The 15,052-nt window shown below is 23.9% G+C and overlaps 1 protein-coding gene across 2 annotated transcripts in view; it reads left to right on the top strand.

Annotated features, from left to right (window-relative positions):
• The window catches only part of LOC112604005 (protein unc-80 homolog), a 37,790-nt gene that overhangs the window by 6,217 nt on the left and 16,521 nt on the right, over window positions 1–15,052 (top strand). For both annotated transcript variants that reach the window (XM_025352861.1, XM_025352860.1), the window contains exons 4-29: window positions 3,600–3,620; window positions 4,311–4,456; window positions 7,197–7,362; window positions 7,442–7,634; window positions 7,713–7,822; window positions 8,056–8,136; window positions 8,229–8,297; window positions 8,368–8,486; window positions 8,648–8,830; window positions 9,833–10,002; window positions 10,118–10,320; window positions 10,395–10,513; window positions 10,599–10,695; window positions 10,774–10,974; window positions 11,035–11,270; window positions 11,340–11,578; window positions 11,654–11,826; window positions 11,962–12,110; window positions 12,186–12,303; window positions 12,382–12,541; window positions 12,689–12,848; window positions 12,916–13,028; window positions 13,102–13,292; window positions 13,393–13,596; window positions 14,277–14,412; window positions 14,483–14,767. In XM_025352861.1, coding sequence (XP_025208646.1) covers window positions 3,600–3,620; window positions 4,311–4,456; window positions 7,197–7,362; window positions 7,442–7,634; window positions 7,713–7,822; window positions 8,056–8,136; window positions 8,229–8,297; window positions 8,368–8,486; window positions 8,648–8,830; window positions 9,833–10,002; window positions 10,118–10,320; window positions 10,395–10,513; window positions 10,599–10,695; window positions 10,774–10,974; window positions 11,035–11,270; window positions 11,340–11,578; window positions 11,654–11,826; window positions 11,962–12,110; window positions 12,186–12,303; window positions 12,382–12,541; window positions 12,689–12,848; window positions 12,916–13,028; window positions 13,102–13,292; window positions 13,393–13,596; window positions 14,277–14,412; window positions 14,483–14,767 — 4,042 coding nt within the window. The remainder of the gene's footprint in view (window positions 1–3,599; window positions 3,621–4,310; window positions 4,457–7,196; window positions 7,363–7,441; window positions 7,635–7,712; window positions 7,823–8,055; window positions 8,137–8,228; window positions 8,298–8,367; window positions 8,487–8,647; window positions 8,831–9,832; window positions 10,003–10,117; window positions 10,321–10,394; window positions 10,514–10,598; window positions 10,696–10,773; window positions 10,975–11,034; window positions 11,271–11,339; window positions 11,579–11,653; window positions 11,827–11,961; window positions 12,111–12,185; window positions 12,304–12,381; window positions 12,542–12,688; window positions 12,849–12,915; window positions 13,029–13,101; window positions 13,293–13,392; window positions 13,597–14,276; window positions 14,413–14,482; window positions 14,768–15,052) is intronic.

The raw sequence follows: 15,052 nt of genomic DNA, 5'->3' as shown, positions 1-15,052 counted from the left end.
ATTAAGTACTTTATAAATATTTAAGCACCGATAATTTGTAAAACACTAGATATTTGTTTGCTCCGAGCTCTAGTGTTATATTGAAGCGATTTACTCAGAAGTAAATGATTGAACACTCAGGTCTACGAAAAGTATAAGGGTTTATTCGATTTATTTAACTTAAAAAAAGATACACATGTGCCTCGGCCGGCGGTCAAGGCGGCAATCGAATTATATCAGCTGTTGATGCGTTATCGATGCTTACCCATAACATTTTCCTCTAAGTACATCTATAACATATTGCCGTCGTGCTCGCAAATAAGTATCTCCCCCCCCCCCCCCCCCCCCCCAAAAAAAAAAACTATCATACATTTATATTACTAATAAAATAATTACGATGAAAAAAATTATTTACTCTCCTAATACGCTTAAAATTAAAAAATATAATATGGTCTTATTATATTTTAGCTAAAGACATTTTTTATTATATTACATATTTAATTAACTACTTTCCAAGCCTATTATAATATAAATAAATAAATGAATAAATATATGAATTATGAATCTAAGCTGTTACTTCATCATATATCAAACATAGTTCTAAATAAATTTTTTTTAAACTCTTATACTCTTTTTGAATTTTTAGTAGGTAAATGTTTTTATGTTAAGTGCTCGGGGTATTTTATTTTATATTTTTTCATGCATTAAATTTAAAGCCTAGATAATTATTCTAGTACAACCTTTTATTTGATAACTTATAAATATTTCAAAAAGCATAAAAAAAATGATAAATTTACATAAAAATGTTGTAAATATCTTAAAAAAAAAAAAATTATGTAAAATACCTAAATCTATTTTACAATACAATTTTTTTAAATTAAATAAACTATTAAATATATATTAAAATACTCTGATTAATAATCTTTTACACACAAAATTTTTTGTTTCATTACATAAACTTTTAAATGTGTCATAGTGGAAAAGAAAACATTTTTAAACATTAAATTATAAATTGTATAATATACTCTAAATTAATAGTTTTTCAGTATTTTACGTACTAATTTTCTGAAACGAAATGAAATATATTTTCTTAGAAATTATAAAAATGAAATAAATGATCAAATTGTATTAAAAAAAAAACGTAAAAGTCGTTTTGTTTTATAGTAGGTTACGAATGTAACAAAAATGTTGAATAAGTCATAGATTTACAGCAATATCTAGCAAATTAAATTTAAATTCCATAAAAAACTTTATAATATGAAAAGTTATTCTAAGAGGAGATTGGTGGTTAGCTTGTGTATTTCTTTGGATATTATAGAAGTTATTTATTTTTTCATAGATAGTATGTTTTGTTTATTTTAAAAATATCCCAACAACATTTTTTTAATATTACTAATTTAATTATGTATTATTATTGTTTTTAACTCATAAATCAGTAATAACTAACTAATATGTTATATAAAATGGTGTCAACAGTTTTTTAATATAATGTTAAATACCTTAATATCTAAATATTAAAGGAATATCGTTGCATTATATAGAAAATAATAATTCCTATAATTATTATAATAGGGAACAATTATTTAAAATTTAAAAAAAATTTACATTAATTGAATCGATACAAAATAACTAAAATCATTATTTTTCATATAAACATTCAACTTGGTCAAAAATTAAACTTCAATGTAAATTATAAATGTGATGTTGTATCATCGATATTCAATTGCTATAAGAACAGTTTAAGGGATACCACTTACCGTGAATTAATTTTAAAAGGTTTTTGACTTAATATAATTATTCTGACAATATAAATAAAAATAATTCGTATATTTTCAAAACACAAAAAATTCAAAATATTTTAAAAATTATACCATGTTTAAAAAACGCATTATAACACAATATATATTTCACCGTTTAATAATTATAGATATGCATAACACTTATAAAAAAATCCTCGCTACACTATTGACCCAATACATTCATCGTTTTATTTAAAATATTATAAAATGCTAGATATTTGAATACAATATAATTATAATTTATCAAATAACGACACATCCAACTGTTTTCAATAATATTTATTTGATTCAATCGTGCTCTAATATAATTTGATAAATGATTTTATTAAACATAAAAAGTAACATTTTTTTTATTATTGAGTAATTTTTTATTTATAATTTATAAATTTTTTAATTTGCAATAAATGCATATAAAAAAAGTATAAATAATAATGTAGATTGTAGATAGTTTAATGGATATGAATGGGAAAACCGTTCAACAACAGCACCTTCTCATTTTTTAACTTGATGGGTTTGAGTGGGGAAACCGTTTTTTTTTTTTAGATGATAGCGTTTTTTGATCATTTTTTTTCCAGTCTTCTTGTTGGATTATAAGAAACGGTGATTGATGATGTACAAGATAACATGGAGTTTTAGTTTGAATAAAGTTTAGAATAGAGTTTTTTGTAATGTTTAGTTGTTTACTATTTCATGTACCTTTAGGGTTTGTAAATATTTATTCAGTGCTTTGTTGGTTATATACCACGGTCCAAAAACTTCAGAATTTGTCTAAGACATATTGACTAAAAACTTTGTACATGTCTAATATTGAATAGCCTTGTAGTACACACTACACAGCTTAACCCCCAATAAAGTTTGCTTAAAATAAAAAAAATAATGTGGCCAACATTTTAAAGAAAAGTATAAAAATGTGTACATTTAGAATAATTTAACCCGAGAACGGATTCAAAACACATTATAAAGATTTGATTAAGAAAGAAATTTAGGTAAAATGTCCTGTATAATATAAGTATTTATAATCAGTGAGTGAGTAAATAATGGTAATAAACAATTTTTGAACAGTAAAAAAAAAAAAAAAAATTTTTAATTAATCAGCTTTAAAAGATTTTAGTTATCATTCAAATTTAAACTTAGAATTGTTCCACAATTAACACAATGCTTACTACAGATTACGTGTATTGAAATATTATGCCATTATTCGTTATATGGTATAAAATTACACAGTATAACACTTAAGTTAAATACCAAATACGTAATTACTTTAAAATAAATTTATTTTATTTTTAATGTGTTCAATTAGAGTTAAAAATTATAACTTTTAAGTATAAAATGATTTTAAACGTCCATTTATTTATTTTGATTAACAGTAATAAATAGTGATAACAGTATTATTATTTTTTTAAATTTAAATAAATTAGAATCTTAAAATTCACGAAACATGTATCTACATAAATTTTTCAAATATTATTTTTCTTAAATTAATCACCAATATATTTTAAAGATTTTTTTTAGAATTGTTTTATTTGTTGATTATAAAACGATATTTCATTTGTTTATAAAATCTTGTTGTGTTATAAATAAATTATTCATATTTTTTCACTACATTTTTAGTGTAAATAACTAACTATAGATATTACATAAAAAAAAAATTGTAATGCAATTTTATACCCCTGTAAGCACGTTTATATATTAATACTTGACGAAATGATGAATGCGTATTGTATTTATTAATACAATCGTATTATAAATACGATTGTATTTATTAAATAAAATCTATTTATATATACTAATTATTTAACTTTTGTTTAATATAAATTTCAGGAAATGAAAGAAGCATGCAAGGTAAGAATATTTTTAAATTATAATTTTATTCAGTCCATCTATGTATTAAGTTACCAACAATTTAAAATAGTTGTCAACTTTTAAAATATTTCGAAATTTTAGTTTTTTTTTCATGAAAAGAATTTCTAATTTATTTTTCATCATAGTATTTTCAACACGATGTTTTTAAAGGTTTTAAAAATGACTTAACATTGCTATTTAAACAAAATTTAATTTACGCATATTTCAATTATTGTAAGAGGTGTATTTAACAAAAATTAAAGTTTGATGTAGGTTATTAATTATTATTAAGACTGACATCAGTGGTAGGTAGTCGGTAGAAGTAATATAGTAATTTTAAGTTTAAGCTATAAAATATTTATTAAACTTTTTTGTTGTTTTAAAAAATTATTTTAGTTACAATTTCAAATTCGTATTATTATAATCATACATTTTCAGATTTTCCAAATTATTTATAATCTGAAAGCACTGCAATCATTTTTTTTTTTTTGATAACTTTAACTTTAAAATCGGTAATTTAATATATACTTGAAAGATTTATTTTAAAAAGCTTTGTAGTTATTTGATATTACACTAAAAATACTAAATTTAAATATAAATATAATAATTGTGTATTATTTATTATATTTGTAAACATAATAATTAATGTTTTTACGTTGTCTAATTTGTATTAATTAATTTATTAATTAGACTTTTGAACGGCTATTAGTACTAGACTCTCAAATTGATTTGCCACAAAAACTTAAAGACGAGATTAAATTATTACCCAGATGGAATATTATTCAAGCTTCATTCCCACACATAATTCATTCTACAGCAGCTATTCTCCAAAACAGGTAAAAAATTATTAATAATTAATTTAACGTATATAATTTGCATTTTTATTTTCTCCTAATCATAATTTTTTAAAACCTCATTTATCAAACAATAGTTATAAAGTACCTATTAATGCCTGAATGTAATAATATGCGTTTTAGTTTAATATAATATTATTTGTTTAAGAATTAGGTATATTACAATAAATATGTATTTCTAGTTTTTATAACCATATTATTGAAATAAATATTTATTTTAGTAGGTATATGTATATTTAATTAGCGAATTTAAAAATCTAGGAAAATTTTGAGATTTCGCTTCTAAAAGGGGATTTTTTAATTCATTTTGACGATGTTTTTAGAACTTTCACATGCGATTCAAATTAAATTTAAGTTGCCAACATTGTATTAATAATAATTTAATGGAGTAGAAGTTTATGAAATTAGTATTGATCAAAATAAATGTTCTCGTGTAATATAATATACGTTATACATTATCAATGTTACTCAAGTCAATTATTTTTTAAACGTTTTGTAGAACACATCGTTTATTATTATTATTTTTTATTTAAATAATTATCACTTTACATTGAATAATAATTGTGATACGAGATAATTTAACTTAAATTAAAATCTTTAGCGAATATAAGCAAGGAGACTGTTCAATATTCAGACGTTCAAAACGAAGCAATGCTTAAAGTTAAGTTTTAATGTTAGTTTATATTTTAATTTAACTATGATTCTTTATTATTATTTTTTTTTTAAATAAGAGCGTCTTTTTTATTTTATGTCCTCTTAGATAATTGTTTAGGATCATGTATAATTTATAAGAGACATTAATGCATTTTCATTACAATAAAGTTTTGCGTTTAATCATTTATTTTGTATTGTCGGGTGGCTGATTCAGTAAAGGTTGGTGTTAGTAAATCCTTATGTAATTTGTTGTTACTTGTTAGTATTACACCACGGGATACAGGGATTGCGGCTTATTTTCTCAAATAGATCGAAAAGCTTGCATTGGTCTTATATCTGAAGGGTGTATCTATTACATTTCGCATTCTGAGAGATTGGTTTGGTGATATAAAGTTTTCCGTGTCATATAAATTATACTCATAAAACTAGTAAAAAAAAAAAAATTATATAGTGACCAAGCAAAATGTGTGCGTTTTGACAGAATAGGTATACTTAGTCTCCGAGTACTTAAAATATATATATTAGTTATGATTATTATTCATTTTCCACCCCTATTTTATGTTTACATTTTTATGTGCCCATTAATTAGTTGAAGTTTGATAAAGTTTTAATAACATAATTTATCATCAAAGTTGACGTTGAGCTATTTATATACGAATATACGTGTGACCTTGTTTAATAAGTATAATATGCTAAAGTTACATATATTGTTACAGCGTCACTAATAAATAATTTAAGCACTCATTTTGTTTTTCAGTTTATTTTTGATAAATACTTATATTGAAAATTTTCTTTCATATATGTAATTTGTTACTTGTTTAGTTAAAGTTATTAAAAAATGGTAATAAATACATAATTTAATTGTATATTTTTGTCATAAAATATTTAATTCTGTTTATTCTACAATATTTATTCTTCACTTCAATTATTTTTAAAATGTTGTACCTTGTCAAAAATGGAAACGTAGAATGAAAATATTTTACATTTTTTTAAAAATTAAATTAAATTAAATCACTATAATTATATTATCCACATGCAGACTGTAATTAATTATAATTTAACCTAATTTTAAAGCAAAGGTTTGAAATATTATTTTTACAAGCTTGAGTTTTAATGTAATAAATAATAATCAACCATTTTTATAGTGTCATTTTTTTTAAAATTTAATATGCATCTATAATTTATAGTACTTAAAATGCACGGAAAAATTTACAGAAATATTAATATTTAGTTCAATTTTTAATTTTAATTGTTATGAGTTGTATGATATACTTTATTGTCATGATTTTTTTTTTACAATTGGATTAGATGCTCAGATGGCACAAAATATTGGAGTAGTATGTATTTGTATGTTCACAGCACTTTTCAGCAGGGTGATTAAAAAAGTTGAAGCAGGAATATCCGATTCAATCCTATTTTTTTCCTATGTAACACAAAAATAATGATTTTCAAAAACCATATAGTATTTAATATTACCATCATATTTAATATTTTAAAATTTTTAAATAATATACTAAATAAATTAATAGATATTTATATATTATTTTTATTAAATAAAACCATATTCTTTTATAATTCAAAACAGTTATTTTTTTTTTTTAACAGGTTTGTGCGAGAACGTAAGCTTAGAATTATTATCATTTTGTGTTACACGAGATTAAACTTTTTTAAAAAATGTTGTGAACATAGGTACATTATGGTTTTTGAAAATCACTATCTTTGTGTTACGCTGGAATAAAAATAGATCTAAGCGGAATATTTTCGCTTAAATTTTTTAAATTTCCCTGCTGAAAAGTGTTGTGAATATACAAACACATACTACTTAAAAGTTGTCTACATAATATTAGATATGTTCTACATTTCATAAGTTTTTTATTTTTAATGTGAAATTATAAATATTATATCAATAAAAATGCATGTGTGAGTCTAATTTTACTTAAATATTTAATTAATATTTGTTTCTTAGGTTTTAAAACGTATACAGAAACATGTAATTTTAATTTGTTTTCCAGTAAAATAAAGTTATTTTATTAGAAAATGAATTTATAATTATATATTTTTTATTTAGAAAAGGAACAAATATACAATACATTGGTTCCGTAGAGTCAAAATTGTTACTTATTTTGCATTGGATAATTCAAGATGCACCTGATGAATGTGCGGATTCTGATTATGAAAAAGGGACGTTTCAAACTTTACCACATTATTACCTCTTTAATATTCCTACTATGACAGTAAATATTATTTTTAACTCGTAGATTATGGTTTTAATTATCTAAGATTAAGTTATATTAAAGTTAAAATATGTTCTAGTTATTCATTTATTTGATTGCGCCGCTAATAAATCAAGTTAAAGAATCAGATTTGATAACTAATGGGTTAGAAAGTGGATTGAAAATGTGGCAAGCGTTTTGGGACAATCGCACACCTAACATTGCATGTTTTTCAGCACATTGTAAGCCAAAACCTAAATCTTTATGGTATAATCTTAAACGACTGTCACAAGGTATTTATTAATAGATATTATTCTTTAGTAAAATTTAAAATTTAATTTAAATATTATTTATATGTTTATAAACTATAGAAAAATTAAAGAATCAAGAATACAATGGTCGTACAATATCAGCATCTGTTAGCTCACCTCATAATATAAACCATAACGAGTATTGTCAAAGTAAATCACTAGATGATGAGGTATCTATATGTATTTAATTATTTCTATGTACCATTATGCATATGTTGTTTATTTAATTTTATCATATAAAATGTTTTTATACTATTTATCGGTGAACTATTATTATAATCACTGATAAAATATTTAAATAAAAATGTTAACTAATCGTAACAATGTTATTTATTTTAAAGTCAAAATATAATAAATGTTTAATAATAATAATATGATTATTAACTTTATTATTTAAACATAGATATGGATAACATCACCAAAAGATAAGTGTTTCCCAGAAACTATACCTGAAGAAAGTTCAAGTACGGAAGATGAACAAGTCGTGAGTTAAATAAATACATAACATTTTTGAGATAATACAATAGATTACACTCGTATCTATTGTTACTATCATTGTATAAAAATATATTTTAGGTGATTTTTCACATACCTCCATACGAAGAATATATCAATGATGCAGACAATTTACAGGATAACTATCAGGTATGAAAGTGAAATATCAAATTGGTTATTATTTAATCGGTAATTAACAAAACATATGATAACTTATTAGGGTAAACCAAGTATATTTCAACTGCCAGTTGGCAAGTCAGATTCAATTTATACTTATGAAGATTTGGCGGGAATAACTTTACCCGAAATGAAGCAATTGCAAAATAAGATGAGAATAGGGTAAATATTCTTTCTTTGTTATCATCTCTCTCCCAAACATATCCATACATACACATTGTATATATTCACAATAATACCAATTTTATAGATATTTTAGTTGAATTTTACAATTTAATTTTATTGTTACGAATAAATATAATAATTTATGTTTTAAATTTTAGAAATTCAAAAAAAAAAGTCACAGGTTCAAGTAGTTATAAAAGTTCAAGTTTCTTAACAGAAGAATCTGTTTCTATTGACTTGAATGCTGCCACGTTTTTGGATGTTGCAGTATTAAGATGTTTATTTGTTCCTCAGTGGTGCGAAGAAGGTGTTTACTGGTCACTTCAATTTTTATACCATAGGTTTGTAATGTAGTCGTTATGAATTATCATAATAGTACTAAATTATTAATATTTAAAAATAATCTAAAAAACAAATACTAATAACCGATTGTAGTTTAATAATTAAAAATGTAATATGTACATTTTAATACATAAAATGTGTGAAGATATATTCATTTTTTAACTTATTATATAATATTTACGATAAAAGAAAGATCATAAATTAATTTTCTTGTTTTCTATACCTTTGAAATCATCAATTATATTTTTCAACATAAACACTATAATATTCGTACCTATATTAGTTCCGGTTCAGTAAACATTAATAATAGATCATTCGGTCGGTCTTGGTGCAGTTTTTCCTTAATATATATTTTTTTTATAGTTAATTTCGAAAATACTCGTTCGCAAGTTAATCCTGAAAGTTAATAATTAAATAATAATTAAGTAATAATAATTTTAGTATAGTTTAAAATCCAAGGGTATTAAGTTTATAATATAGTTATTGACCTTACAGTTTTTTTTTTTATTGAATTGGTGTAAGAGTACCTAATAATATTTTTAATTTTATCATACTATTATGACAAATACAATTTTCACATCTTCACGATTCACAAGTAAATTATTATTGTGCAATATGTATTATAAATTATAATTGTTCCTAAAAAATATCCTGTATGTCTCGAGAGTATACCTATGGTTGGTTATCATAATTGGTATTAAATGTATTAAAAATTGCTATGCTTAATTATTTAAATACGAAAATGCAATATTAAAAAATGATTTATAGGTACTAGGATCAACATTTTCTTGCTGTTTAAAATCTTAAAAAAAGATTATTATAAAGATTTTAATACACATTTTTAAATAAATTAATGACACAGAAATAATAATTGGGAATCTTTTATATATTATATCATTTATAACACATAAAAGATAAATTAATTAATTTAACTGGCAGCATAATAATCTAATACTTCACTTAAATAGTTAAATATTTGTATGTATCTTCTGTTATACTAGATTACAGAGTATTAATGAAAAAATTAAAATTAAACAAGAACCTCGAAGACGCAGTAATTCATTGCCAATACCTAAAATTGAGGTATCATTTCATCATGAACCGGATTTTCCAGGAAGAATCGTAAAACCAAATTATTCGAATACATTTGATGCAGGTGATAATTCCTCTGGTATGTTAATTTCAAAACTTATTGCTACGAAATTAAGTAGTGATGAATGTACCTATGAATATACATTCAATATAAAACATTATTATGCAATAAATTTGTGTTATTTTTTACACAGAAATGATCAAAGATAGAAAAAGAACATTTCTTGATGATCGAGATGTAATGAACCTTCATTCAAGGAATGCCAGTGAACGAATAAAGAAAAAGAAAAAAATCGTAGACTTAAAAGCATTTGCAGTGGGACGTAAACTTTTGTCAAAATCAGAAAAAAATTTACAAAAAATAGATTATATAAATGACGTGATGATGCTAGAGCCAGTAATTACTAATACATTTGAAATAGTATTTTTTTAATTAAAATTTTCAATAAAACATATTCATTATTTTACCAGTGTCATGATGCCTACGTAAATGAAGAATTACCAAACCCTTTAATAAAAAAACTAGAGAATTTATTTCAAAACAATAAAACTGGGTTTCTTAATAGAGGAAAGAGTCTTCCAAGTCTTAGGTACTTATCAATATTTTATGTTTATGTATAAAATGTATGATAATAATTTTTACACTTAGTATAATTAATTTTTTTTTTGTTTTAGAGTTAATGATATAAAAAATGTTAAAAATTTCCTAAATCCAATTATTACTATAACAGAACACTCTGGTATAACTTCTCCAGATATAAATTTCTACAAGGTAAATTTGTTTAATTTTTTTATGTTGAGTGATGTTTTTCAATAATTTCTTATATACCAATTGATTATGATATTGTAGGCAAAATTTTCTGATGAGTTTTCATTTGACAACGTATTTCTACAAGGACAAAAACTATCCAAAGAATTTCGACAGTCGAATTTAACGAGATCTCAAACTGATTCGAATATAACATATATTAGCGAAGAAGTAGTAGAAGTTCCAGGCTCATTAAATTACATTACAAAAGATGGAGATGTTGATTTTGCAGTTGTATTAAGGGTATGGTCGTATTCATTACTAGTGTTTTTAAATATTTACAATATTTATGATTTTTTTTAGGCTATCCATTTTTCAGTATATCAAGTTAACACTTGTAAAACATTTAGAATATGTGAAGTTGTTACTAATTTACTCGAATTACTATTGGACTTGGGAATATTAAATCAATCATGGCATGAAGATGTTTCTAAAGTTTCTAATACTAGCTTGCATAATATTAGTCCAGAATACTTGGCGCATTTTTTGTATAATAAACCAATGTCAGCACATGCACTTGCCATGAGCTCTATTATAAAGCAAGTGTTTCTAATTATTTCAGTACAAAATAAATAATTTTTACATTTTAAATTCAATTAAATTTACAGGATAATACAAAATTTGGGATGTCCCCATAGTTGTGGAGAAGGGCATAGAGGACCTCCTGCAAATTTTGTTCGAACTCAATGTCAATGTCTACTAAATCGACTAAAGCAATATGATAAACGACAATTTTCAAACTATTTAAGACATTTTGTTAAAAATAACTCACTTACTTCTATAATTAATTTTATTCATTCATACATTGGATTCTGTACTGAACCAATGCAAATTATTTCACCCATGTGTAAGTTTAAATGCAACAAAATCAGTTTTATTGGTATTAATCAAATCGTCTTTACATGGTCTTGTATTTTTACAGATAACAAAAGGAAATCTCTTGATACGATATCTCAGATGAGTGGATCTCCATCAGGATATGGACCATCGATATGTAGTAAAGGGAATGAATATCACGTAATAAGTGTTATATTTAGAAGTCTGGTTACTAGAATTGTTATATCATATAAAGAACTAAAACATACTGAAAATACTGTAAGCATAACATGTACTCAAGCGTTAAAATAATATTGAAATACCATAGTTTTTAATTAGTTGCATAAATTAAGTTCAAATAATATTAAATATATATATATATACAACAATAATATAAACTTTTTATTTTAATAGGATATTTATAATACTCTACGGTTTTTAATTGGTTATGTCAAAGACACTCATTCATCAACATTTAGACGCGTGATGTTAAGTGGATTAATAGATACAGCCAATCGAAACTATGGAAAACACTGTAATATTCAAACTACACGAGTAATTAGGTAATAATGGGAAATATATAATAATTATAGTAAATAGTTTAAATAAATGATTGATATAAATATATATTGTTTAAGGCATATACCTATTCATGATCACGATGAGCATTCAAAAGCTATAACGGAACCTTTTGTTCTGGACAAAACGAATAGAAAACTTTTGTTTAAAAAAAGAAGTACAATAGCTAGTTACTCAGTAAAGACTCATTTTTTTTTAATTTAGTATTTTTCAATTTTTAAGAAAACTCCAAGATCATATAATTTTTGTTTTTAGAATGCTTTTGAAAATCAAATTAGTGATGATATTAGGAATCAAATGTCATCAGTTAGTTTGAAAAGAAGAAAAAATCCAATGCTCGTTTCTAAACCCAGTGAAGGAAGTATGCAATGTTCTAAAAAATCATATACAAATCGTTTGCAAATCAAAGAAATAGGTCAGTTGAATAATTATTTTTTATTTAGGTGCTTTTAGTGAAAATGTTTAGTATAGGTAGAAAATACAAATTTTTTTAAGGAATACAGATTTACATTTTATTAAAAAATGTTTAATAATATAGTTTTACCATTATTTGAATTATTAGTTAATTGGATTAGTTCAAAGTCAAATGTGCATGAATGCCGTACGAGACCTCAAGGTTTGAGTTCATCTTATGACTCATCTTCAGATGTAGGCTCACTAGTACGACAAGCAGCAAATTTACATCAATCATACTGCAGAGGTTCCAAAAAGAGTAGAACTGGGTAAATTAATTTAAAATGTATAGAATAAATTAAATTTAAAATATTTAATATTGTATAAACGTTATAGAATGTCTTATACATTTAAGAAAACTAAAAAACGAATGGGTCGTCATCTAAATAAGTATGTTTTTCGAAAAGGAAGAAAAAAGGATAAGAGTACTGAAGATTCTCAAGGAAGCTGTAAATTTTTTATTTTACTTTGTATATTTAAAGTTTGTCTAAAACTTAATACTTATATCCGTGTTTTTTTCAGATTTAAGCCGTCGAGATTCTTTAGATGACGGAGATCACCCTCATCAATCAGAATTTGTCGTTTTAAAAGAAAGAAAATTAGTACAAATTAAACAGTTAAGAGTGGGAATTCAGCGGTTTTCAATAATGATGGAAATGTGTGGACCAGGATCTGTCCCAGATGCAAATTTCATATCTGCAGCATTTGATTTGGTAGGTATTTAATAAATATATATATATATATATATATATATATATATATATAACGTATCTAGATTGTTATTACTTATTTATATACAAAATAATTCTTTAGCCAAATACACCAGTCTTGGCTAGAGCAGCTTTTCTTTTGGAATGTTGTCATTTTGTCCATGGCTGTAATAAAGGTCAATGGTCTACTTGGATACGAATGGTGAGACCTTCTGGTTTAAATTTTAAACACTCAGTGATTTCTGGAGCCAAAAAGTCCGTTGTTGTTCAACATAACGCTGGAAAACTTTTTCGCCAATGGGGAGAAGTAAATATATATAAATATATACACGTATTTTTACAAGTAGGATTTTATAATAAATTCACATTAACAACATAATTGTATTAGGGATTTAATAACATACTGTGTTATAATGAATTACAAATATCTCTGAGCGATAAACTATGAGATAATTGGATTTTATAAATTCAGTATCCTAAAAGGATAACAGAACTTACAAAGATTTAGAATCGAAATCTTAAACAAATAATATTCAAATTTGTCCATATATATTTTATTAGTATATACTTGCTATTTAACATCAATGATCTCTAAATCTGTAGATATGTAAGAACAAAAATTTAAAGTATTTGAGTTATACTGTCCATAATGGAAGCAATTTAGTGAAAAATTGCTTTAAAAAATGATACTGATTAAATATTTGACAAATTTTTTTTTTTTGAATTTTTTAAGATTTTTGGCAAAGCAAAAATTAATTATTTTAGTAATTTTAAAAATTTAATTACACAAAAATTATCAACACTGATTACTGACGTTTATTACAAAAAAAAAAAAAATTAGTTATTTGAAATTAATGTTCAAATAATATTTAAATTTTAAAATTTTATATAGTTTTGTATATACATTTTTTAAAAAATAAAAATACAGTGAAAATGTTAATAACTATTAAAAAATAAAAAAAGCATGTAATTTATTTTGACAAACAGATTATTGCCGCACGTTTGGATGAAATGATTTCTGAAGACAAAAAACAATTACCCCACATTTTATCGTGCATTTCTGACGAAGCTAATCAACGAGAATTACAAAATGAAGATGAGGAAGAAGATTTTTTGGATGAAAGTAAAATTAAAAATAATTTTTATTTTATTTTTCTTAAAACACATTTTAAATACATATTATTAATCATTAGCATCTGGAATTTCTCGGATGTTCAGTTGTCCGATGGTCCTACGGTTAATTGCATGTATGTTATTTTTGGAAATAACTTCCTTTTTACGAGAAACGTACAGAAGTTTACCAAAAACTCGGCCATCGAATCCTTACACAACATTACCGGTCGCATCAAATGCTTGGGAAAGGGAAAGGCAATCTCATAGTAGAGAAGGACGACGATGGTCGATGGCTTTATCGTCGATGGGTCATTCACAAGCTTCTGCTCAAAGTTTACAATCGATTTCTGGTGAAAAGGATCAAGGTATATTTCACTTGGATATCATAAGTATGCTAATAGTTTTTACTTATTACAGGATCTACGTGTTAAGAAATAAAATGTATCTTTATTCTAGTAAAAATCTCATAAAGTATGAAAATTACTATTGAATGGTGTTGGAATAATACTAATGTATCTTAAGATCGATTATTGAATTCTGTGATCTATGTTACATGTTTGAAATTAGCTTTTGTAGTTATACATTTGTTAATAAAAAAAACTTGAGTGTGAACAAATATTGTATCTTTGGCAAAATTGAATGCTTGTTTA

The sequence above is a fragment of the Melanaphis sacchari genome, unplaced genomic scaffold, assembly GCF_002803265.2.
Source record: "Melanaphis sacchari strain LSU unplaced genomic scaffold, SCAv2.0 Contig117_pilon_pilon, whole genome shotgun sequence".
Lineage (NCBI taxonomy): Eukaryota > Metazoa > Arthropoda > Insecta > Hemiptera > Aphididae > Melanaphis > Melanaphis sacchari.
This window is presented reverse-complemented; position numbering and strand designations above follow the sequence as displayed.